The 27,519-nt window shown below is 41.7% G+C and overlaps 1 protein-coding gene across 1 annotated transcript in view; it reads right to left on the bottom strand.

Annotated features, from left to right (window-relative positions):
- Positions 1-27,519, bottom strand: part of CPNE4 (copine 4) — a 197,303-nt gene that overhangs the window by 80,347 nt on the left and 89,437 nt on the right. The window contains exons 2-5 of the mRNA XM_054991399.1: positions 18,354-18,533; positions 12,078-12,149; positions 9,809-9,883; positions 132-215 (exon numbers count right to left, since the gene is read on the bottom strand). Coding sequence (XP_054847374.1) covers positions 132-215; positions 9,809-9,883; positions 12,078-12,149; positions 18,354-18,533 — 411 coding nt within the window. The remainder of the gene's footprint in view (positions 1-131; positions 216-9,808; positions 9,884-12,077; positions 12,150-18,353; positions 18,534-27,519) is intronic.

The raw sequence follows: 27,519 nt of genomic DNA, 5'->3' as shown, positions 1-27,519 counted from the left end.
CAGTCCAAACATGGAAGGTATCCCCCTTACCTCCAGTAATTATGGGTTACTGAATTGCCTACCAGCTTTGCTGGAAAAAACAACAACAACAAATCCTCTCCCTCACTGATGAAAGTTGGTTCAGTACTCACCTCAGTCCTGTGGACCAGTTGCTGTGTTGCATCATCATTCATCCGGAAAATTTCCAGAAATGGATCCGATTTGCTGAAGAAATCCTGAAATCAAAATGTATCGATCTTTATTTTCAAGCCCTACTAGATTTTATCTGTATAATCTTAGGCTCCCACACTGACAGAAATAAAAGTTGACTGGGCTTAACTCTAGGCATTTTTAATTTTTGCTTACGAGTTGTATGACAGACTGTTGTACCACCCCGTCAAACTCCCACCTGAGCAGGTCGCATTCCCTCTAATAACTGTGAGTCATTTGTGAGGATTCTATAAAATCTAGTGGAAATAAAAAGTCCACTCACTTTTTGAGGAAAGCTGCACCTAATACATCAGGTGTCATCCACCTTTCATAATTAAAAAACCAAACGATGTCAAAATTCACAGCAAAAAACAAACAGCCAGTATTAGAAAGCCTAGGCACATTACTGAAACTATGCAGCTTTACGCAGCTGTTAACTGACATGTTGATTACTAATCCATAAAATTTCTACAGCCCAAACACTGGTTGTTGGGAGTTTTTCTTAGGAAGCAGCATACAAGAGATCTCACAATAAGTAATAAATATACAGAGGAGCACACTTGTTTTAGTGCAATGGCACACATCTGTGCATGGTTCATACTTGGAATACTGAACTGTTCACCTATATCACTTCCCTTTCTGTTAAGCCTAAGAAGCTCTTACCTATGCAAATCTTCACTTTATCCTTCTTGTAATGGTTATTCTAGCATCTCACCTCCCTCTCCAATATACTCTAATTTAAGCTCTACATTTTATAAGGAGCTATTATTTAGATCCGCATTGAGCCACATTTGGCTCTGGATGCATGGGTTGCCATCCCCTAAGATACATGTTCAGTCAGTGGTGGTTCAATCATGTCAGTGTGCTAGCTGCCTTGGTGACCCTGATGAGGGCAGAAAGGTAAGGTATAAATTTTATAACAAACCAACAGTAACTGTTGGCAGTGGGACCCCAGAATTCTTGGGCTACTAAATCCCATTCACATTCCAAACACAGCACAAACTTCTATCTTGCTTGTATTTCTGAACACCAACTCATGTAGATTTCCAATTTGTACACATCGTTGTACCGGGTGGGAGTGGGGATGCTAGTCTTTATGGGATGGCCATATGGAGTGCCCTCATCACAAATGATGTTCTGTGTGGTGGAGTCAAGGGAATGGAAGGACACACAATTACCTTTCTATCATGGAAAGACTCTTAATGGTCTGGCAAATACATGAGTTATCCCTTAATTGTTCTTAGCTATAAACTGCAGCAGTATTCCTATGCTGGGTGAGCTCTACACAGCTAGGATGGTTAATTGTCTAATTTCAAGTCTGGATTTTAGTTCAAACTAATTGTGTACTTATCCGTTCCTGACAGTGTAATTTTAAACAGAGTTAAATCCATAGTTAGAAGGGTGTAACTCTGTTTAGGACTGCTCTATGACTCTGCAAAGTTTTAGGCAGAATAATTATCTCTCTATTAGTAATGCATTGCCTCTGTAGCAGCAGTATAAGTTCAGTCATAAGATAAATCAGTTACCCTTTCTGTGGAATTTATTTGATAGAATATGTATTTATGAATTCCTTCTTAAAGTAATTACAGTTCTATTTCTTTCTTTTTTAAAAAAGACTATGTAATGGGAAAAATTCAAATATATTTGGCCTACTGGGGAGTGAGAGAACATGATATAATAAACCAATATATTGGGCTAAAATTAAAATGACAGAATATAGCCAACTTACCCTAAGCAGTCTGAATTACATGTTCAGTTTTGATAATTAAACTTTGCCATAGGAAAGGATAGAGAACTATGATAAATAGTTTCACAAAAGTTCTATAAATGCATAGACCAATTATTTCTTAAGTAATGTTATAAGAACAACTTCCAACATTGTTATTGCTTAGTAACAATCCAGCATCATTCTTGCTCAAACAGGGTTTTTTTCCAGATCAGAAGATTTCAGTTCATAGCTAAAGATGTTCTCAAAATGTTTACGCTAGCAGAATTGTCACTAATGGCCTATTCAGCCTTGTTTCGTGATACCAAAGTTGGTGAAGTCCTCTTTGCAAGAACAAATAATATTTACAGGTATTTTCATAACTCTGTGTCAATAACAAAATGGGTATGTATATATAATAATACATTTTTGGACAAAAAAAGATATAAATATTTATTCTGATCATTTTCATTCCAGAGCTGAATGAACAAAAGTGCATGCTCATGGATTTTACAAAAGTAATAATATTTGTTTTGTCTAGTTCAGGGGACTCAAGTCAAAATCCAGCAAGCATTCTACAATTTTCCACAGAATTTAATATGTGGCACTATTTTTTTCAACAACTACCCTCAATGCAGATACAGATTCCCTCTGGAAACCAACTTGCCTCTGGAAGCCAAACTGTTGCTGTCAATATTAGGTTGGCCATATGAAGTCATGTATACAAAGAGAAATATGCACATAATGCTCACTTGATTAAGTTCTTCTTCAAGGTGTTTGCTATGGATCCATTTTACTGCCAAAGTGGTTACTTGGGGCACCAAACTACCAGGGGTAAAGAGTTGCCAGGCCACCACTTGGCACTCTCAGGGGCTTTGGGGACAGGGCAAGAAGTGGACATGACACTGCATGATGAATGAAAACCCATGCATGACTTCAACAAACACTCTGGAAATTCTATAGTTTTCACCTGGATGTGACATCAATGCCGAGTGTAAAATCACACACTCCATTCTCCCTCCAGTGTGGATGCAAGGGAATAAGAAGTGGTCAAATGGCATCCCTGCAGGGAGACCAAGGAGAAGAGCGGAAACAGGTGTGGCTTGCGCCTGTAGTTTCTCAGCACACTTTGCTTCAAGTGAATTGCAGAGATAATCTTTGTTTCCAGGGTAGCAGGAGGGGGGGGGGGACCATGTGCTCTCTCACTACTCGTGCCATTGCCACTTGGATCTGATGGGAGTGCATGGGAGCACCCCACTCAAACCACTGGTTTGCACACATCAACACAAGCAAGCATACGCTCTTCTCCTCTCTCTGCTCAATATTTTCACCTGTATGGCACAATGCCTAGATGCTATTGAGACTGGAAGGGCAAGAGGGTGTTCCTCCTTATTTGTCATTGTGCTTTTGCTCCTTTTCAGAAATCCCTTATTATCAGACTGTGCCATGGCTATCATGGACCATCAACTGCAATTGCTAAGGAGCCACTGGAAAGGATTGCAAGTTCTCCAGCACTGGCCTGTTCTACTGATTTAGGCCTATTCACATATCACGTTGTTAGCTCACATCCACCCCACACATTTAATTAAATGTCATTCATTAAATATTCTGCATCAGGAATAGAGATGGCCACAAACAGCAATACAAACAAAAAAAGCCACGAACAGCCCAATCAGCTGTTTGTGAGCAAGCTGTTCGTGAGGCCCCATTCCTGGTGAACATGTGTTCATTCCAAGCCCTGTTTGTGGCGTTCATCAGCCCTTCGTAAAGCCAGACAGTCTGGCGCCTTTCAATAAATGCCCCTGCCAACATAGGCATGGACTGTCTGAACTCTGTCTGAACTCCTTCTGGCTTTCCTTCTGGCTTGTAACGCCTCAACGTTGCTTCCAGCAGACAGTCCAGTTTTTGCCACTGTGAAGAGAAAATGACAGGAAAGGGAAGGATCCATGGATCATGCCTTTCCCGGAGTGCAATCTCTCTGAAACTTGGAGGGTCTTCGGAGGACAGTGAGGACTATGTCCCCTGCAAATTTGGTGGATATTGGACATTGGGAAAGTCAGTTTGTTACCCCTCAAAGTAGCTTCCAGCAGGCAGTCCAGTTTTTGCCACTGTGAAGAGAAAGTGACATTAAAGGGGGAGACCCATGGATCATGCCTTTCCTGGCTCAAGTTTAGCTAAGTCCCAAGGGGGCCGTTCACGAACCTCCAACTACGAACATGTTTGTGAACATGTCATGTCCATCGATGTTCGTGAATCCCTGTTCGTGGATGGCAATGAACAATGAACATCGTGTTTGGTTTTTTTCCTGTTCATGCCCATCTCTAATCAGGAATACTGAGTGGCAGCTCGACAAAAATCCATAGTGAATGCTAAAATCTGCCCACCAGCTTCCTCCCAATCCTCAGCTTGTCAAGAAGTCTCTCAGTATGAGCCAATCTACAAACAGGATGTGTGAATGCTCAGTATGGTAATCCCTAATACCAGCCTTCACAGATAATATCCCAGACACAACAGATACTGACAATTTGTCAACACTCTACCTGATTCATTCAACCTCCATGAAAACTGCTCTGTGCAAGCCAGCCCTGATCAGCAAACTAGTAACTGTGTTGCTGAAGATACATTATTTATTCCTTAATCTTTCATTTCAAATAAGGCAGTTCTTTTTGCCACAACATGTGACATTTCCAAAAGGGCAAAAAAAAAAAGTAGTAGTTCCATAACTGAATAATAAGTAAACAAACAGTGACATTTTCCCACGGGATGCAGTTAACATGATCTGTGTTAGAGATGCTACTGAGTTGTGGTATACATTTCTACTCAGGATGTATAAAAAACTCACATGTTCATCCTGCTCTCTGATGAATGCACTACCACAATGTTTATTCCATCACTGGTCTTGCAGAATAGTCCCTGCCAATGTTAAAGCAAGAGTGACAGGAAAACAGAAGGCCTAGACAGCACATTGTCTGCTCACTGAGAACCGGTCACTTGACTCAGAAAGTAACAAGTGGTGTGATTTAACAGCCATGCCTCCTGGTTCTAGTACAGAGAGAAAGGTAGTGTGAATGCATAGGGTCTGTGATGTATTCTCAGAGTTTGTTTTTAAATGGGGCTCAACCACATGCTGGAAAGGAAGAAGAGAAGAAAATGCTATCTAAGCCAGTCAAGTAGTCTATTCAGTGTTGGACACACTGTTTCATTTAAACAAGGATCATGAGAAAGGTACAACTTTTATTATGAAATACCCCAGAAATTATGGCTGCATCTACACATCATTGGATATGGTGCTATCATTGTGCTTTTGCAATAATCTGCAACTGGATTTTCCTGAGTGGAAAAGACCATCTAAATGAAAGTGATTCCTGTAGTATACCAATAGTGCAATATCCAACCAACAATGTGTGGCTGCAGTTATGAACGGTAACCTGGAGACAGCTTTTTAAGAGGATCCGCCATTCCTATCCAGTTGGAATTTCATCATCCAAGCTAGGAGACAGGCATAGACAGTAAAAAGCAAGGGTGAAAAGTCTCCACTTTTTATCACCCATATACATGCACCGTGTGTGTGTGTTGCCATGCAGACACATCGGGCCTCTATAGGGCATAAGAACGTAGGTGAACAAAAAGCCACATAGCAATCCACCTTTGTTAAGTGTCATTTCACACATTGTAGCTGGGGAACTACAAAGATATGTGTATCTGTATGAGGAGAGAGAGCGGACAACTAAGCTAATTTCTTTAAAAATAATCATACCTTTTATGATTAATTAACTCCACTATCCTGACACAATTTGTGGATGTAGTTCTCAGTACCAAAAGCTAGAGAAATTAAGTTATGTTAGAAGCGCGAGTGCCCGACTTACCGGGCGCTCGGTTTGCTGCCGCGGGGCCGGAGGACGGAGCAGGCGCGGCGGCTGGCTGCTGGCTGGCCCAGGCTGCTGAGGGCAGCCGGCAGCCAATCAGTTTAAATCCCGGCCGGCCAATCTCCAGCTATGTGTTTGGTCTCTGTTTGTCATTGTGCCTGCGGCCCCTCTGGCCATCAGCACTAGGCTGCAACAGAAGATAAGAGCAGATTCTCTAGAGAGGCAGTATATAAAATGTCAAAATGTATGTTGTTATTCAAACTATACTCATCTAGTGCCTTAACTGTGGGCTCCCTGGAGAATCTGGCAGGTCATCCTGATTCTGGACTAGATGGGCCCTAGATTCAGATCCATCTACATTTATGAGTGCCCAAGTGGTAGATGGGAGTTGGGGACCCCATGCTTTCACCCTCCGCCACCACTCACCTGGCTGATGGGGGGAAAGGCGTGGGAATGGGCCTCCTTGGTGCACTCCCGGGATGGTATGATGACATTAGTTCCCAGGACTGATGTCAATGTGCTGCCCCGAAAGTGCCCCTGTGCTTTGCAGTGGGACAAATTGGGCCCATTTGAGGCCCAAAAGGGCCCTCTGCAAAGCATGCATACTCCTGCGCCTGCGCGATGATGTAGCCTGGAAGTGCCATCACCGGAAGTGATGTCATTGCACAGGAGTGTGCGTGTGTGAGGGACATGGAGGAGGTGAGTGCCTCCCACCGGTAGTGTAAGGGGACCTGGTAACCATAGATCCATAAGAGCTCTCCTTATGATCACATGACTCATAAAATAACCCATGGTTTTCAAACTGGACCTCAAAATGGGTCATGATGACTCTTTCACAAGTAGGTTATGAGACCAAAAGGGAGGAACAGGATGAATAGGGTGAGCTGGGAGAAGACATTCTTGGGAGGCTTGATGACAAATCTGGGTTTGCCTCTACTTAAGGTGCAAAATGGCTATGAAATACAAACATGCTGTTCATGAATGCTGAACTCAATATAAAAAATAAACTATAATATGATTTCATGTTAATTAACATGATATTTGTGCATTTTATGTTGGGGTAGGAAAAAGCAGTGGGTAGTTGTTTCTTTGCAAGTGGATCCTGAAATCTACAGGAAGTTTAGAAGTGGTTCCCTGTTAAAAAAAAATCTGAAAGCCCCTTGTAATATAAAAGCAAATGGGTAGTCTACTTGAGATGAATCTGCCTTGATGCTTATGTCCAATTGCATCCCTAGTCTTGCTTTAATTAAGGGTAAGTATATACATCTGGAATAACCTGATGATACTGAATGCTTCTGAGAATCCAGCACGTATGACTGCAAGCTTGAAACTGCACGTTTAAATGCTGGGAGGGAACTTCCCCACATTTAGAAAGCTAACACATTAGGAAGAAATAGTCTTTCTGTTGTGTTCATTTTCTGTGTGCAGTCTTAAATCCTGTCACATACCAAATGGGATGTGCTACATCACTATTTTGAATGTCTGTTTCTTATGGGGTCCGTGAAGAACTGGGCTCATGTATAGAAAGCATGTGTGCCTTTCCCCAGACGGTGCTGCTGAATACCTCCATTCATTTCAGTGTCACTTATGGGGTAGGCTCTGTCCCTCTGTTGCTGAAGCTTACCTGGGATAGAACCGTCTTGAAGGAACTTCTTAACGGCTTTAACAACTGCCTTTTGTTTTCACCAAATTATGGAGTACACTTATAGAAACAAAAGGGAAATCAACAATTGGAGCACCTGCTCTTTTGTATCTGGGGGCTTTTAAAACAAAATTTGGGATGAACAAATGAGCACAAACTACACTTCACAAGTCTGCTATAATTTTATGTCATAGCTTTTTTAAAAAGTGTGTCTAAATTTAGCCTCTTCCACTCACATCCAAGGAGTTAAATATAACAGGCAAGTTTTTTTGTTTTTTAAAAGACTATGAAGTAGTTCTCTTCCCAGTGAGGGATAATTCACCTTTTAGATGAGACACACAACTAAGGTCCTGGATGTTTAGAGAGATTAAAGATCCTCAACTTAGGGATGCTATTAACCTTTGTACCTTAGGCAAATTACAAATTCATTATGCTTTGCCTACATAAGTATTTCTGGCAGTTTTAATTAGATTTGCTGTTACTAATCACATTCAGCCTATACTGGTAAATGCTACACACATTCATAATTCCTCCCATGTCAGTAAAACTCACTCTCCCTCCCCTGCCTCCCAATGGTTCTACTTGCATGACCACCTGCAAGTTTGGGCTGCAGGACTTGAGCTGGGATATTATTGTTGCTCAAGCACTAGCAAAGCAGTAATCTTTAACATCTTTAACCGCTCTGAGTGGGTGTTGTTAAGTCATCCTGAAGGCCGGTATATAAATCGAACGTTATTATTATTATATTATTACAATGGTATTCTTCCTTTCTTCTAAATGGCACAGGTGGGCTTTCCAATTGGCTACGGATGACACCAGCAATACCCCCTTTGCTTTCTGGAACTAGGAAGAGGGGCAGAACCATATGATATTATCACTGCTGTTTCTCTGTTGTAGCAGCCTGAATTGCCCAGGCTAGCCTAAGCTCACGGGAGCTTGGAACCTAAGCTTGGTTGGCAAATGGTACTTGGATGGGAGATGTCCAGGACTGCTATGCAGAAGGCAACAACATACCCCCTCTGCTCACCTCTTGTCTTGAAAACCCCCTGAGAGGTCGCCATAAGTTCTCCTTGACAACTTGATGGCACTTAATTAATTATTCCTGTTATAAAAGGGCACATACCAAGTAAGCAAATCAAGGTGAGTTTTCCCAGCTTAATAGATACATGATGCCACAGTATAAATTTATTTATTTAGATATTTATACCCATATTTTCCCCCCAATGGGGACCAAAAGTGCCCAATAACATTGTTCTCCTCTCCTCCATTTAATCCTCACAACAATTCGGTGAGATAAGTGAGGCTAAAAGACAGTGATTGGCCCCAAGGCCTCCATGACAAAGTGGGGATTCAAACCCTGGTCTCTGAAATCCTAGTTCGACATTCAAGCCACTGCACCATGCTGGGTGTTAGTTGCACAACTAAACTACTGATACTGCTAAACTACGGGTTGAACAGTAATAGCTAAAGCTGATGCACAGCTCTGCTTTGGATGAAGGGAAGTCATCAAGGTTTTTGGCTTGGACCTAGATGGCAGCAGTTCGTTCAGGACTCAGGAGGAGAAGTCCATCATCATAACACCACTAATGGTTAGGAGTGAGCCAAACCCCTGCAGTGAGCCAACACCCTCTTCACTGTGAGTGGCTTAGCTGGAGAATAGGCTCTGTCCTTCATTAGGGTAATGACTACCACTCATTCCTATGAGGAAAAGCAAGGGACTCTGTATCTGGGGAGGCTGTTGTAGAGAGGGCAGAATGTTTTTTATCCCTTGCACTGAGTGTCTGCCCTTATTGGCTGGGATTCCACAGCACGAGGAGCATCTGGGCTTAGCATCTGTAATGTCTAAGCCCTTCCTGCTTAACACCCCTCACAATGATAGGTCTTTGGCTAGTACTGCACAATCATCAATAATAGTGCCCCTAGAATGAAGAATATTTTCTTGATCAGAAACTACACTTTTGGTTGAATAGGCAAAATATGTAACCACATACTGAAAGAGTGAAATTCCCTACTACATTTCTCTAGAAAAAAACTCTTCCAAACATCACACATGCAAACAAATCCCAAATGTTCCCAAATTTATATTTTATGATGTCCGCCTTGAATATTAGGTCTTTGATGGCTTTTTTTTAAAAAAAAAGCCAACAAATTTGATTGGTGGCATTTTAAAAACATGAGGTCTCATTATAAATAAATTGCCTTGGTCTTAATTACATTCCATTGGGATTTTGTCTAATTACTATGCAACTGGTGGAAAGCCTCATTATGAGCATCGATTGGAGATCTCTGATATGTTTAATAACATCAGCGCTCCAAGAATAGCTGCTAGGGGGGATGTCTCATTCAATAACATCTTTCTGTATTCTTATGCCTCTTGGTAAGGTTAACAACAAATTGCTAACTTACCTTGTCATCTAATTTCCGGGCACTGAAGGAAAGTTCAACATAGTCATCGTTGCCAGACAATTCTTCAGCAATTACCTAAGCAGAAAGTCACATGCAGCCTTAAGTAGGGGAAAAATGACATTGATGGTGGTACCATTTTGCAACATGCAGGCATGGGAGTGGTTTGCATTGCAAGCATTGTCAGGCTGCAAACATGTGATAGTATGTGACCGACACACATTCCCAAGAATGAATACTAAGTGATTCAAAGTAAGGATGTGCAACTTCTGTATTACTGGGAGATGCTCTATCTGTTCTCCCGCTAGTGGTCCGGTGACAAGAAGTGTCTTTTGGCCCAAGCTGATCTCATAGGTTAGTGCTATGAGTCCATAATATATCTGGCATAATCGATCACTAAGTTATGGAGCATACGTATTACTCAGACACCCCATACAATATTCAAATAGCAACATGGTATTCTAGTCTCTAACATTAAAGAGCAGGGCTTTCTTTCAGCAGGAACATGGTGGAAAGGAGTTCTGGCACCTTTTAAAAATGGTCACATGGTCAGTGGCGCCACCCCCTGATCTCCAGACAGAGGGGAGTTTAGTTTGCCCTCAGTGCCGCCAAGCAGCACGGAGGGCAATCTAAACTCCCCTCTGTTTGGAGATCAGGGGATGGGGCCACCGGCCATGTGACCATTTTTGCTGAGGGCAATTTAAACTTTAAAAAACTCCCCCCTTGTTCCAGCTGACCCAAAGTGACATCATCGTACAGTCTTGAGTTCCACCACTGAGTTCCTGCACCTCTTTTCGCAGAAAAAAAGCCCTGTTAAAGAGTATACATACTACTATGGAAACTTTGTTCTTACTGGTGAAATCTTTTACCACATTCTGATTAAAACTTGGTAAGGATATCATGGTCCAGATAAATCTAATTTTGAAGGCATACATAGCATTGCAGCTGGTTATTGCTGGATTCAGGTATTCACCAAGTGGAATCTATGACAGTGTTTTACCTTTTCCTTTCCACAGAACTAATTGTAGCTTCAGAAGGGCTATTTAAATCACGGAAGAAGTGTGGGAGGAAAGGATTAAATACTCCCTCTCCCAGTGATCCTTCTCCAATTTTTTTATTTAAAAAACATGTGAGACAAGTTTCTCTTGTGTGATATGTAACTTGGCCCTTCACTGGCATACATTTTTCCTAGTGCAATTTATACTCTGGGTAACGATACGTATTTATGATGATTTGGGAAACAGGGAACCTTAGAAGCTTCTAAGGACACCATTTTGTAGCTTATGCAGACTCTTCCAGTCTCTCCAACATCTCAGAGGACAATGTGTGTTGTAAGGAAACGGCTCAGAGAAATGGCTTGGAAAAGGGATAGCAGCTGTAGACTCTAATACTGTGTATTTTCCATTGCTGTAAGGATGGGTACTTTCTATTTTGTTTAATATGCCATGTCAAATTACTTAGGTTTTGTTTCAGCTCTGTATTTGGACTTATGCTTGTTTGCAAATTTCTGCTCTCCATACCTGATTGTATTGAACTGTTTATTGACTTAATCCAACTTGATTCTCAGTGAGAAACGTGAACTATACATAACATAAACTAATTTTGTCTGTGTAATAGAACTTTTGAGGTCAAAACAGTTTAGGGCCCAGTTTCAGAAGGAATAACTTCTCTTAAGTATCCCTTTCCCAATACAGGCTGGTCTTTCTTTTTCTGTCTGTTTGTCTTGGAGATTCCATCAAAGAATGGCAATAATTAATGCATTGCACCCCTTCTTTTAAACTCCCTTCTGAAGTAGGTTTACCTGGCCAGAAAAAGATTTGCAGTAAACCAGAGTTACTCCAGTCTAAGCCCATTGATTTCTGGAGTAACTCTGCATAGGATTTCACTGTAAGTCTCCTATTCAAATGAGTATTTGGAGAAAACTAAGGGCAAGAAATGAATGAGGCTGTTGTTTTTAATGGCCCATTTATTATATTTTCTGTTTTAAACTAACTCGAATTTGGGAATTCAGTTTTGTTTTATTGTAATTTTTTATTGCACATGTAGGTTTGAAAGCTTTAATTAGACCTATTAAGGTTAAAAATTATGATAATTATCATCATTATTAATTAATATTATAACATTTTATTTCTCTCCTGTTAATTTACCACCAGAACGTTACGAGAACACTGCAAAACTTTGGGAATTCCAACATATAACAAGAATAATATTGCTGAGAATTACACAATTTTTGAGGCAAAAACAGGAGGAATAATATCTCAGATAGACTCACCGTTATGGATGATTTCCCTGCTGTGTTGCCATGTTTCAATAAAGACTTGGAGAGTTTTCTCTGTGAAACAATCTGTAGAAAATGAAAACAAAGAACATGAGAAGACCAAGTCATTTCCAGGTTTTGCAGTGTGATTTTTTTAATCTAAGAAATTTATGCACATAGCATACGAGATAATTAACTGAAACAGAGATAAAATAATTCCACACCACATGATATCACAATCTGTTTCCAGAGAGAGGCATCACTGACTGATCTCAAAATAGATCTCTTTTCCTGGGCAGCGCTGATTGTTCTTGCCACTTCACAAGCTACTGTTGAGGCTACTGCTTCTAGTGAAAGTAGACCACTCAAAACCTAATGGGTCCTACTTTTTAGTAAGAGCATATTTAACTTTCCAAAAGTAATGGGTATAGCATTTAACAAGCTGTAACAGAAGAATCTGAACAACTGCTAAAATACTCCTTTCTGAAATAAAAAGTCGCTTTAAAGGGTATAGCTAAAGTGCTTGATTATTTATGATCATGGCTTAGCCAAAAAGACTATTTGGATTAAGCAAGTCTACAGAGAATCTTACTCAGGCATATTCAATGTGGCTTACTCCCAGAAAACTTTTCCTAGGACTGCACTACACAATGCAGCCCAAAAATAGTTACGCTCTTTTAAGTTCATTGAACTCAATGGACTTAGAGAATTTAACTCTTAAGACTATATCATCATACAGCTGATCTTATGAAAATGAAATTCTTTCAAACAGTATTCACTGCTGTACTATGCTGTTCTGTATATGTATATGCAGGGCTCATTTTGAGGGGGAACGCACAGGAATGCAGTTCCAGCAGTTCCCCAAAGAGGTTCACATGTCTGGTGGCCCCACCCACCTGACTCTCAGCCATTTTGGGCCCATTTCATCCTGGATTGGGGCCGAAATGGCCTGGATCGGGCCTCTGACGGGTGGTGGATTACTCTCCTGTTCAGCAGCAGCCCAATCCTGACCATTTTGGGCCCCTTTTCGGCCATTTTCATCCCTTTTTTGCCATTTTGGGCCCAATTTTGGCCCTGAATGGCCAGGATTGGGTCCAAAGCAGCCAGGATAGGTGATGTCAGGGGGTGTGGCATATGCAAATCAGTTATGCCAATGACATTTCCGGTGCTGGCAAGGGGCATGGCATATGCTAATGAGTTATGCTAATGAGTTCCTCCAGCTCTTTTTCTACAAAATGACCCCTGTGTATATGTATATGTATATGTATATGTATATGTATATGTATATGTATATGTATATGTATATGTATATGTGTATGTGTATGTGTATGTGTATGTGTATGTGTATGTGTATGTGTATGGGTATGTGTATGTGTATGTGTATGTATATGTATTCATTCATTCCATGTGGCATCATTCTGTACCAATCAGACAAACAGGAAGCAGCTGCACCCAAAGCAGAAATAATACAGAGTCATTAGGTGCTATGGGGGCAGGACTTCCTTCGAAGACAAGAGGCTACAATAGCTATCCTGAAATGGAATATGGGAGAAGTCTAGGCTTTATGGGAGAAGTCTAGGCACTCACTCCCAACAGAAACCCCAGCACCTCTAATTGTGGAAATCAGCCAATAGAAAGAAATACATTCCCTCATACTTCAACTTTCATAACTTTAAAATTCCAGCCTTCTCTCCCTGGCATGAGCAAACTTTCTGGATCCATTGTCTCTGAAAAATTTAGATAACTTGTCATTCTACTAGTTGTTACAATTAATTGTCATAGATCCAATTAACTGTCATATATTCAACTAGAGAAAATATGACTGACACCGATTTTCTTATCTGGTAGCTCTGGCAGCTATGTAATAAATCAAAAAGTATCAGGGCTCCTATGACTGAAAAAGAAATTCTTAAGAAGGAAACGTGAAGAGAAAAGATTTATTTATCTAGAAGCACTGTCAAATGCAAGACAAACTGAAAAATCATGCATGATTTAAAAAAAAGGGGACACTAAGCGTTTTTGTGCAATGTGTCACATCCAACTATCCAGTGTGTTGCTAAGAAAAACTACTGCTAAGTTCCACTGGTGTTTTTTTTTTAAAGAAATAATAAAATCCCCAACAAGTCCACACAGTGAAAGGGCAAAATTTCAGTGTATTTATCTGCAATAGCTATAGATTCTAAACTTTGCAAATTATTCGCTTTCAGTGGGTTGCATACTATCCAAATTACATGTACAGAAGCACAACTTTCATGCCTCTATTCTCCTGCCGCTGCCTCCGCTGCCCCCCCCCATGCTGATCTTGGGGGATGAGATACTCCCAGAAGCAGCATGGGGGGAAGGGTGTTGAAAGGTTACCGCAGGAGGAGAGAAGCTGGCAAAAACCATACAACCCCTTAGGCATGTGGATCTTTTCTAGGGGACCAATCCCATATTCCAAGACCTCAACTTTATTTCATGTTTGGGGAGCACCTGTTTGTCTCTGCACCAAATGTTATGAAGAAAAAAGTTTAAGCCATCAGAGAAGAATGGATTTTTAAAAATTCTTCTCTCTTTTCCTCTCAGAAGATCTGTGGCTTCCATCTCTAATTTTTATCTTCACAACAGCCTTGTCAGGGAGGTTAAGTTGAGAGATATAGACTGGCTTAGGGCTGAGTGTCAATTAGAAATACAGGGCTGAATTTTGATGTCACAGAGCTTTGTCCATGACAGACATCATGCATCGTGTATTTGTTGTGTTCCTCATACTTTTTCTGCCTCCTTGTGCATGATACATTTGAAAGGCAATCTAAGTTTGCCAGTCAAGTTCTAATTCACTATGACTGATGAAAGCAAGCTCCTGAGTGAATAGATATTTGTTTCCCCCACAAAACAGGGACTGAATTTAGACTAAACTGAATTTAGGACCCTGTTTTCTGGGAGGGCGGGGGACAAACTCCAATACGAACTGGATTTGGATATCACAGTAAACAGGAGCTTGATCCAAGGCTTCCCAAACTAGGAAAAATCCAATTGCTGTGCAAGGGATGGAGGGAGAGGAAGAGTGATGGGAACTCACCAACACGACAACATACAGTGTTTGTGCCTGTCATGAACAAACCAAAACAAACACTGACTCTTAGCTCTCACTTAATTCATGTCATAACAGGGCTTCGTTAGAGACCTTCCAAACAAGAAACATGAAAATGTCCTAATGGAGCTCAGAATTTGGGGGATCTCAGTTTGCACCAGCTACAGTTTCTAAAACAGGAAGACTCCAATTATGTTGGTGATTCTCATTTACTTATTAATTCACCATAAAGGAGTGCCACTCTTTAAGCTACTGGGTGTAATTTTGTCACAGTGAACACTCCTCATAAGAAAATACTGCTTTTATGTTCTCCCAGCCAACTGCTGTCAAGCAAACAGTAAAACAGATCCATTTGGAAGCTAACTGCCACCATCAGTAATTAATAATTAGGGAGTGCAGGGCATCATTTATATAATGGAGAGGAAATAAATTTTTTTACTGGCATTAAATTCCCCTTTGAATATGCATGCTAAGATGTGCCTCTGCCACCTTTTGGAAATCAACATCAATTATAAATCATGTTTATTTCTTATTTATGGGTGTAAAATCCCCTACCAAGAAAGATCATAAAGACTGCTGGCTTCCAAGCAAGCAAGGTGCAACCAAGCAGAATGCACAGATATGAGAAACTGCTGATATGTCAAATATGCCCTCAAATGTTAGAAGGTCAGAGTTCAAGAGAGGGCAGAACTTTGAACTCTTTAAATGGGATCATCAGAATATGCAAGTTTGACACCTATCTTGGTGGTAAAAAGGTAAAGGTAGTCCCCTGTGCAAGCACCAAGTCATTAATGACCCGGGGGGGGGGATGTCACATCATGATGTTTTCTTGGCAGACTTTTTATGGGGTGGTTTGCCATTGCCTTCTCCAGTCATCTACACTTTACCCCCAGGAAACTGGATACCGCTTTTTACTGACCTTGGAAGGATGGAAGGCTGAGTCAACCTTGAGCTAGCTACTTGAACCTAGCTTCCGCCAGGATCGAACTCAGGTCGTGACTCGTGAGCAGAGTTTGGGCTGCAGTACTGCAGCTTACCACTCTGTGTCACGGGGTGCCATATCTTGGTGGTATGCAGGAGAAAACCAGTTTTCAGTGGCTCGAAATTGCATATGTCAATTCCCTTACAATATGGTCCTCTAACTTTGCTTAAGTTAAAGTAAGAAAAATCAGCCTGACTTCACAGATTTAATGCATACAAAATAAACCCAGGAATATCTGGCAAGAGAACATCATCACCATCCCAGATCAGAAAACAATCAGGTTACTTTCCCTCCAACTGTGTTGATGCCTTCCTCCCAAGCCAAAGAGCAGACCTGAAGTGGCTGAGAAGTTCTAGTCCATAAATTGCACTATTCCCCCCATTTTGTAACTGCATGTGGTATCCAGAACTCAACACTTTCAGAACAAAAAAAAAAATACTGATTTTGTGGAGTTTCTTAAGTTTTCTGATTTCAGAATCGTGTTCTGTTTTGGTGGCTTAAAGCCCTTATTTACAGTTTCACAGCTTGCCACACTCTCCAGACATACAGAGAAAGGGGAACAAAGGGGGCAAATTGCTCTGGGGCCCCACAAGGTTGATGACCCCCCAACATATTGGTTCATATTGCCAAAGCATACTGGGAAAACATATTGCAGGCTGTGTACCAGGGACAGTTCTCCACTAGACAGAAGGCCCCTCTGTAGACCCTTGCCAGTTTGCACCCAAGGTCCATAGAGAGGATCGAGATTAAATCTTGTTCATTGTCAAAAAGGAAAGCAGTTCCTTCACTCTCACCAGCACAAATACCAAGTTATTGCACCTTCCACCTGTCACTATTGCTCCAATACTATGAAGGGGTGGGTAGTTTTTGTCCTACCCCATCTTCTGTGCCTGACACTAGGGCTCAAAGTCCCCGTGTCTCCCCTGATCTGCTGGTCCCACTGAACCTCCAGGTTGGACGATGACTCTTCCATCTGATATAAGACAAGCTGCCTTCGATGGGAGTAGTTTCTTCAGTGGCTTGGCCTCAAAACAAGGTTGCTCCCATCCAGCCTTTCATTTTGGGTCTTCAGGGCAGTGGCTTAGAGAGTCGAATTGGCCTATCTAGGGTATCAGCATTCATGGTGGTCATTAATTTATCACAATTCACTATCTAATGTTAAAGCTCATAGTTGAATATATTATGCTAACTACCGACAGCATTTGGGAGGGGTACTACAGAAGGAGGCCCCAAGGCTATGTTTTGCCTAAGGTCTAGGTTACCTCTCTGAAGCTGGGGTGCTCTCTAGCTCATCTAAACAGGTTAGAGGAGCAAGGCCTGGAATTTTCAAACTGAATTGGTGTATTTGCAAAAATTCAGAAACATCCCTAACTTGGACAAAGGCTAGGCTCAGGCTTTAATAATCCAAGATCTCTCAATGCATTTGTTTGTAAGTAGGTTATTGCGTGCAATATCAACAACATTTGGCACATGAGGGTTAGAGCATAGATTTTGTCGACATTTTAGATCCCTGCCTTGGATTTGGACCACTACCTTGATGCACAGGTCAGGAGCTATAGCCAGTTCTCTTGCTTATTGCATTTCCTCATGAGTAGAACAACTTTCACAATGTTCAAGCACTAGTAGTGATACACTCATTCAGCTGCTTTTCTAGCGTTGGGCATAAAGAATGCTTGGTATTATTTTGACTGCTTGAGTTTGCTGATTCTCCAGCCAAGATATTTATATTATTTCTTGCTGTTTTCATTCAATCTTGATCTCCAACATTACTTTCACACTCACAAAGGCACCTTGCCACTTTATCAAACAACCCTTATGGGTTACCACCAGATAGGGGCATTCCCTTAAACTAAGGGTAGAATCTAAGACAGCATAGGAGGAATAAGTGGCAGAAGGCAGGTTTTTAACCTTTCTGCTCAAGACTATTCTGGAATGGACTGGGCTCAGACTCGAAAGTGGGCCACATTCACAATGCTACACATCTGGGGCACATGTGCCTTTAGACCATATATAACAACACAGTTTGTCACAGGCTAACTGTTTCTAGAATCAGACATCACCACCACAAACCTAGACAGCTATGTGAACAAGCCTTTTAGTCATCAATTCCTATATATAGTAGACCACATCTCACCCAGATGTCATAAAGAGAGAGAGAAAGAAAACACACTCTAGTGTTGCCGTTTGTGATTGATTTACCAAAGCAAAAGAATGGAGAAAAGAAAGAGGAGATTCTTACCTGGCCAAGAGTGCACTCCATACCACCAAGAAAGTCCGCATCTTTCAGCCCATTGTGATTACTGCTGATGTCATGCACTTCAAATCGTAGCCGCTGAACTTCTTCAAAGTAAAAGTCTACCGTGAAAAGCTTTGAGAAGATGGGATTTATGCAAGTCCGGATCACTTCTGTCCGGTCAACCTGTCAATTGGAAGAGCAACAATGATTTTCCTTTCTACTTAAATAAGCCAAAGCAAAATGAAATTTGTAAAAGTTACATAGTTAATAAAATGAGAGGTATAAAAGGCTATTTAATATTAATCTTTTTAAAATAAAACTTATTTTTAAAAGTAAAAATAACATAAGCTACTAGGATAAAATCATTTTCATAAAAATATTTTTAATAAAAAAGATAATCATTTTCATGAATTTGAAAAGACAGAATTTAAAATATTCACATCTTTCAAAGGAATCAGGCAATTATATCAGAGGTAAAACCCATGTGCATGTCAAGTTTGTGCATACAGTGACTGTATTTTGCTACTGGAAGACATCAGTTGACTATATAATAAAGAATCATCCAAACCCTTAGAGGCTTAGGCGAGGTTGCCTGTTAGCACTGGCATTATTTATTTTTTATATAAAAAAATCTAGTTAGTTGGCTTAATTCACCAGCACTCCATCCTCCCAAACTTGTTAATAGGACAGTGTCAGTCCTATTATATGCTGATGACAGAGTTTTATTTTCTAGAACTCCTGGCGGGCTGAGGAGGGCCCTGGGGAAGCTCTCCTCCTATTGTGAAAATGAGTCTCTAACAATCAACTATCAGAAAACCAAGATAGTTGCCTTTGGGTGTAGACCGAAGACCTCGCCTGGGTCAATTAACGGCCACGGCACTGAACAAACTAACAACTTTAAATATCTGGGAGTCGTTCTGCAGGCCTCAGGCTCTAGGCTCCAACATAGTAATTATGCTGCGGACCAAAGAAAAAGATCGGTAAATAGTATTGCAAAATTTCATCAATCTCAAGGGGGTTGGTTTGTTCCTGCAGCTCTTAAACTATTTAAGGCCAAGACTTTAGCCCAACTGTTATAAGGTTCCTTTATGGGGCCACCCAGCACATGTTTTGTACCACAAGGAAGAGCCTAATCTAAGTTCCTAAGAACTATTTTACAGGTTCCTAGATGTGTGTCAAATGCAAGGGTGAGATTGGAGACAGGGTGTTTGAAAGTCGAAGCCTGGGTCTGTATTTTATCCATATATATGTGGTTAAAGGAACATCTTAACTCGCAAGGTCTATTCCCCCTGATATTTTGTGACAATTTTCAGTCTAACTGGTTAAAGGCTGTTCAAAGTCACCAGTTGAGAATTGGTTTCTCCACTCAAATGCTCCTATCTTGTGGAATGGAGCATGCAAAACAACTAGTTAAGAAAAGAACTGAAGACATAGAACACCAACCTGACTGTTCCAGCCTACAAAACATCAAGGTCTGGGTAAACATCAAATACTTTGCAGAACCAGCAAATTATTTAACACTCTTGAAGTAAAAGGGTTTAGAAGAGCCTTCTCTCTGGCAAGGTGCTCTGCCCTTCCTTCTGCCGTACTTGAAGGCAAGTACAAGAACATTCCTTTCATCAAAAGGTTCTGTACCTGTCACTTAAGGGAGCTAGAGACCCTGGAACATATGTTTTTTACATGCCTATACTATAAGGCAGTACGCACTGAGATCATACCCCATTGTTCCAAAAAAAACCCCAGGCCTCTCAGAAAAAGCAAGACTTGAGTTTCTTTTTTCCAATAGAGAAGCCAAGATTACTTATCAAGTAGGCAGCTTCTGTATGGCAGTAAAGCTAAGGAAATTTTTCAGTATTTAGATTGTAATGTAACTGTTTTATACTATTTTTATATTTATTATTATATCTAAATGTGGATTTTAAGTATGTATTTCCTTTTTATATGCTTGGGCTAAGGACTGCAACAATAAATGAATGAATGAATATATAATAAAGAGAACAAATTAAATGTATAGGTGAATAGAAAAGGAAATAAGCCTGTTCAAAGTCAATCTTAAATTATCTGGACGTTTGGGATATGTGACAGATGTCAGGTTGAGGATTGATTCACACATGCACCCCTTGGCAGATTGCTTTTGCCTGACTTGCTGATGAATGTGTGAACTGTCTCCAGTGAAAAGTACGATGGGCCAAAGATAGTTGTAACTATAGCAATAGGATGGGATTCACTTGCAACTAATTCAAGTTCAATAGATTCAAAGGGAGCCAGTGCACAACTCAATGCTCTGAACATGAGACTGCTCCCAAAAAAGGCAACCTCCACTGAGTTCCCTAACCTCTTCCCTGAAATATATAGCAATTGAAACATATGCTGTGATACTCGAGAAACAGTGCCATCCTACAAAAAGTTACGCTATTCTAAGTTCTTTGAAGTCAATGGGCTTAGAAGACTATAACTCTGCTCAGGATGACACTGAAAGTTGTGTTTCCTTCCAACTTCCTCCACATCACTGGCTGCTATTGGCAGTGGGGAAATAAACGTGATGACTCATACCCATTGCTAATATTACAAGGAGATGAGAGAAAATCAAGCATTGGTTTGCTGGTTTTATGGACAATCTTTTGAGGAAAGAATGTTCTGAATGCGCTGAAAGAATATTGTGGCCCTCTCTCCACTCTGCATGTAAAGGGTTGCAGAGGGAAAATCGGATCATGACAACTTTCCATAGTGAGCGGTCTCTCAAAGAGGAGGGATGGGCAAAGGGAGATGATAAAATCTTCTGGCACAGAAACTTTCTTTTGTCGATTTCTCTTAAGTATATTTAAGATGGAAACTTTCTACAAGCTTTAACTTTTGTTCAAACTAGTAACCATACTATTAGCAGTCATACCCTCCCTCACACTGAAAGAATAGCCTATGAATATGAACATATCATAAGCCTTTCTCCCCATGTGCTTCAAGCACATGGCATGTTGCCTGGCTAGGCAGAACAATCCGGCTAGAAGGGAAAATTACTCAAATGTCAGTCATGAGTAGACACGGGCACGAATGGGAAAAAAAACTGAACAAGCTGTTCGTTGTTCGTTGCCATCCATGAACAATGAACAACGAACAATGAACAGTAATGAACATGACCCTGTTCACAAACATGTTCCTTGTTCGTTGTTCATGGCCCTTTAAAGATCCCTTTAAACTATCAGGTGGCAGGGGGAATTCCCCCCTGCCGCCTGCCAGCTGATAGTTTAAAGGGCCCTTTCCTGCCATGTGCAAGGGGCAGGGCCCTTTAGACACCTCACAAACTGACCTTCCCAATGTCTAACACCCACCAAATTTGCAAGGGACATAGGCCTCACTGTCCTCCGAAGATCCCCCAAGTTTCAGAGAGATTGGACCCTGGGAAAGGCATGATCCATGTGTCCCCCTTTGCTGTCATTTTCTCTTCACAGTGGCGAAAACGGAACTGCCTGTTGAAAGGCAGCTACTTTGAGGGGTTACAAACTGACCTTCCCAATGTCCAATACCCACCAAATTTGCAGGGGACATAGTCCTCACTGTCCTCCGAAGACCCTCCAAGTTTCAGAGAGATTGCACCCCAGGAAAGGCATAATCCATGGGTTGTCATTTTCTCTTCACAGTGGCAAAAACGGGACTCTCTGCTGGAAGTACTTTGAAGGGTTAACGCCAGAAGGAAAGCCAGAAGTTCAGACAGAGTTCAGTCCCTGCCGTTGCCAGGGGAATTGATTGAAAGGCCCCAGACTGTCTGGCTTGACGAACGGCTGACGAAGGCAACGAACGAGGCTTGCAATGACCACTTGTTCGTTTAGAATGGAGCCTCACAAACAGCTTGTTTGCGAACAGACAAACGGGCTGTTCATGGGTTTTTTCCATTTGTAATGCTGTTTGTGCCCATGTCTAGTCATGAGTCAGGACTGGATAGCAGCCCCACACCCCAGAGATGTGCATAGATGTAAAGACAAAAGGTCTTTCCAAAGTTCCTGAGTTTATCTCATCCACTCTCTTCTGATCTTCCCCCTTCGTAAATGCTGTTTAGGGACCTGATAACTCTTCCCTTCCTCTAATTGCGGGTCATCAATCACTTTTCTTACCTGTAGTTACACCCAAGAAGATATAATCAAGCCTTTCCCATTTTATTGTCTCACTTCCAGAGACAGCCATTAAGCTATTGTTTTTGGAGCAGAACATGCGATCCTGCCCCAGGGAAGATTCCAGAGTATAATTGAACCACCCTGTCTTGTACCATGTGTGTGTTTCCTGAGATCCTATGTACACCCTCAGATGCATTTCTGACCCTTCTCCTTGCCACAAAGTGCTGGTCACTCAGCCGCTACTCTCTATGGATGTCCTCCATCTCCTAGACTGAAAAATATCACCCAACCCTGTACTTCTCTTCCTTCTCCTCCCTATTTTCTTGTTAGCTCTATGTGTATGTTGTGTGTGATTTCCTGTGTGTTTGCTTTTACTGACTCTTTAATAAAACCATTCCTGTTGAACACCCGCCTGGTTCTTTCACAGAGTGCTCTAAGGGAGCAATCCTGTTATACATTGGTGGAGATCCTGCTAGTTAGCCTTCCCGCTACTTCTCCTTGTACGCTAATTCCTCCCAACTCACAAGGACACCCCCCTCCATTTATGGTAACAATACCTCTCCCAGTAGTATAGCAGCATATATGATTTTTACTCAGTATACACAACAAATGATAAAGAAAATATGAACACAATCATTTCATGCCAGTTCCTGAATAATGATTAAATCCAAGAAGCCCTTTATTGCAGTGTGTGGCAGAGGAGAGCTATGTTATTTTTAGGACAAATGGAAATTAACAAGATGAAACTTTCCAGGCAGTAATAACTTATATGAGATTCCAATGCAAGCACAAAGCAATTTACACTTCACTTGGTAGTTCATGAGTAAGTTTTTATTAACTCTGCTTTCACATCATTTCATCACCATTCCACAATGAAAGCCATCAAAAAGCTCATCATATTTTATAGTCATTGTTTTCATATTAGGGCATGTTTGAAAATACTGAACAGTGGCTAATGGGGAATTAATTCCTTTTTCAATACAGCACTGAATTTTAACAGAAATTAAGCACGAGCTCAATTATTTCCCAAATTTATGTTGATCCAGAGATGTAGCATTCAGCCAATATAAGAGTTAGATTAACAGAGCAATCCTAAGCAGAGTTACACCGGTCTAAGCCCATTGAAATGAATGGGCTTAGACTGGTGTAACTCTGCTTAGGATTGCACTGTAATTCACACATGCATCACTACAGGTCCTTCAAATGCAATTCTTTTCTATGAAGACAACTCAGACATTCTATTGATAGATGGATGGCAAATCATTATATTATAATGAATGATATAGGGGTATATGTGAATCAGCTTTGAGTAACAAGTCTTGATGCTTTTTCTGTGTTTCTACTCTTATATTTCTTGGCAGCATGGACATGTATTAATTCAACATATATAGCCTCAGTCAAGTCACAAGAAGCCTGCACCAACTTAACAAGAAGACTTTGGTATTTACTTTCAGTGCTGCACTTGCCAACTAGCTAGGAACCATTTCTTGTTTGTATAATAGATCTTTACAAGATCTATTATACAAACCCTCCCCTCCCCCACCACTATCCCTCTGTTGCCCCCATAGCCCCTCCCTTTTTCCTGCTTCCTTTTCTTCTTCCCACTCAACTTTCTCCACCCTCCTGTCTTCACCTTTTCCCCTCCCCTTGGCAGCATCTACCCTTTGGCCCAGTTGCATGATACCAGCTGAACCAGGCCTAGTTGCATGGCGGGGAACCTGCAAAGACTTGATGGGGAAGTACTTCACTGTATTCCCTTCCCCACACAATTTTCCCTTTCCCTCCTCCCGGTAACCTCCATATGCTCACCTCTCTTTACATCCTTCTCTCCTTCAAAACCACTAAACAACTTAGCTTTTATCTGCCCCCCGTTCACCCAAAAACAGTTTACATCATTCTCTTTGCCTCCATGTTATCCTCACAACAACTCTGAGAGGTGATTCTGACCTTGGTGTCCTCCTGGATCCTACTCTGAAACTCTAACGACTACACTACACTGGCTTTTGAGGGGAAAGGTGGTGTAGAACAGTAGCAGGAAGCCAGGCCTCAGTGAATCATGCAAGTCATGAGGTATTAAGAGGTACAGTGGTTGCTTCTTAATATCACCCAATGAGTTCTCCTTCAAAACAGACAAAACAGCACTGGAAAGGGCCCTGCCCCCTCCCTGTATCTTTTATTGACAGAAACCAAGTATGAAATACTGGCTGATTTATTATGGTTGCCTAGCAACAGCCACTGACAGCATCAGATTAAAGCTACAGGAGTCCCTTTAATCATTTCTGGTGTTTTTTTAACCTCCAATGTATTTTTTTAGATTTTAGATTTTTCTGCAAACCTGGGGCATTTTTCAGGTGTGTAGGAAAATCTGTCTTGTCTGTTCATAGCTCCAGTCTTCAGATGTAAGTATCCTCAGATCAGGGCTACTTGGCTATTAGTATATAAGACAAGTGAGGACCCTGAAGGACTTGGGGGGGGATCTCATTTTCTTCTTCCCCACCATATTCTCTTTTTCTTTCCCTCATAGCCTCTCCCTCTTTTCCTGTTTCCTTCTTTCCTTCCCACTCATCTTTGTTCCCCTGCTTCACCTTTCCCCCTGCTTCACTCTCCCCTATGGCCCAATTGTGTGGTGCTGGCCGAGCTGGGCCGAGTTGCATGATGGGGAACCTGCTAGGACTTGCAGAGGGTATTTCACTTTTTCCTCTATCTTCTTCTCCACACTATTTCCTCTTTCTCTCCTCCTGGCAGACTCCGTATGATCATCTTTCCCTACATCCTTTTCTTCTTCAAACCCACTAAACAACTTACCTTTTATCTGTCTCCTGTCTTCACTTATATTTCTTAATATATTTATATACTGCCTTTCTCCTCACTGAGGAGAATTGCACTTAAAATGGGGAGATGGGGCTTAAGCCTCCCCACTCATGCCATTTGTTCAAACTTACACAGCCTAGGGGCACATTATCTGCTCTTACAGAACCTTCAATGAGGTAAACGGCCCTCCCCGCAGGCCATTTCAAGTTGAACCCAATCTAGTTCAAATTGCATGGGATTAAGTTCCCAGCAATTTTTTTGAAAAATTTAATAATAATAATAAAAAGTTCCCAGCACACAACTCACAATACAGATTTGGTCATGAGGATGCAGAGAAAACATAATGTATAGTCTGGCCTCTGTAGATCTCAGAGGCTATGAAGGGGAAAATGGAGGAGGCAGCTCTTCAGATAAGCAAAGCCGATTTTAGATCTGTATAACCAGATACTATGTATGCACAAGAGCTGGAAATTCTGCTGATCTTCAAAGCCTTTCCTCCAACTGTAATGGCAATGCTCAGCTGAGTGGTTAGTCTCTTGGTTGTGTTTACTATTAGAAAACAGACTCAGCAACAGGAGACTGTATTCAGTCTCGTCAGGACAGTGTCTAAAAACTATGTCTAGTCCAAGGACTCCAAGCCTCAGTGTGTATATAAGTATAAGTGTCTCAAATACAGACCCCATCTTGTTCTTCTGATGCCATCTTTTTGCACTGTACACACACACACACACTCAGGGCCAAGCTACAAGTGACGAATGACACTTGAACGGCAAGTGGATCAAGTGGAGAGCAAGTGGAGGGCAAGTGAAGAGGGAGGAATACATTTGCCGTTCAAGTGCCATTCGTCACTTGTAGTTTGGCCCTCATACAAGCATACCAGAGTACCCCACATAGCATATAACCATTTCTCTCTCATACATATTCATTTCCCACTATCGAATCTGCCTGATCCTTTTCTGCCAGGAAGACTAACTTTTCCTGAGCTGCCACTTGAACATAATCATCAGGTTCTTGATACTCTTGTGAGATGTGCCTTTCAAGTTTATTCAAATGTAGTACTTCAGAGGGGTCCAGAATTCTGAGGCTGATCCAGCTACCATAAGAAAGGTGTGCATCCATTAAAATATAAGATGAACAGAAGAAGAAATTTTGAAGTTATAACAATTCTCATGAAAAAAATACATGAAGAATTTTTTAAGTTCACTGCAGTACATTTCAGGCTCGTCAATTAATATGCTTCTGTCCTGTCAGCTGATTTACATATCTAATTCTGAACCTGGCTCCAGAGAACAGATTTAAACAAATCCACCCAATTGTACCAAGGATATAGAGAGGAGGTTTGTGCAAACGGGGGAAACCCAAGATTTGCAGAAAGACCCAAGAAATTTCTGTGGAGCAAGGAGTAGCAGAGGGTAAGGAAAGAAAACAATAGCCGAGGTTGAGGGTAGGGAATGGAGAGCAGGAGCTGTAGGTGGAGGTGGGAGGAGAGAAGGCTGGTGATGATGGGAGGAGGCACAGAGCAGAAGTAGGGAATAGCATGTCTGGTGAACGTCTTTGCCAAATATTAGGAGAGACTTGGAGTAGAAATCGCGTCCTGCTCCAAGTCTCCCTCCCCCAGTCACTCTCAACCAGTTGATAGGCAGTCTGAGTAGAGGGTGGCTGGCAGTAGCCATAGTGGTGGAGGCTTGGAGCAGAAAGTCTCTGCTGTGTGCTTCCTGCTTTGCGTTGCCAGGTCCCCCAACCCCTTGGGCAGGAGGTCGGAGGCCTGGCACCTACCTTGTGTTGTGTTTGCTGCACACGCACAGAGCACATGCGTACTCCTGGCCTGTACTTCCCAGAAGTGATGTCATTGCACAGGGCATGCACCACCCTGGGAGTGCTCCCACATTCCACAGGAGAGCCAAATCTGGCCCGATTCAGCCCAAATGTGTCCAGATTCAGGCCCAGATTCAGGCCCAAATCAGGCCACTGTGGAGTACAGGAATGCAGGAATCTGGCCGCTGCAGTGCATGGGAGCATGCCACACCACCTGGGAGCATGCCCCAGGACGCGCGTTACCCTCTGCCAGCCAAATAAATGGAGTTGGGGGTGGAGGGTGAAAGCAGGGGATCCCCTGTGCTCAGTGGGGGGCTGGCAACCCTATTCCTGCTCCAACTCCCTCTTCATGTTCTGTCCAGGTGATAGGGAGGTGGGCTTGGAGCAAAAACATGTCCAACTGCTTCAGTATGCTGTCAGCTCCAAGTTTCTCCTCT

This window comes from Eublepharis macularius, chromosome 11, assembly GCF_028583425.1.
Source record: "Eublepharis macularius isolate TG4126 chromosome 11, MPM_Emac_v1.0, whole genome shotgun sequence".
Lineage (NCBI taxonomy): Eukaryota > Metazoa > Chordata > Lepidosauria > Squamata > Eublepharidae > Eublepharis > Eublepharis macularius.
The sequence above is the reverse complement of the archived record's forward strand: the minus strand, read 5'-3'. Positions and strand labels throughout refer to the sequence as shown.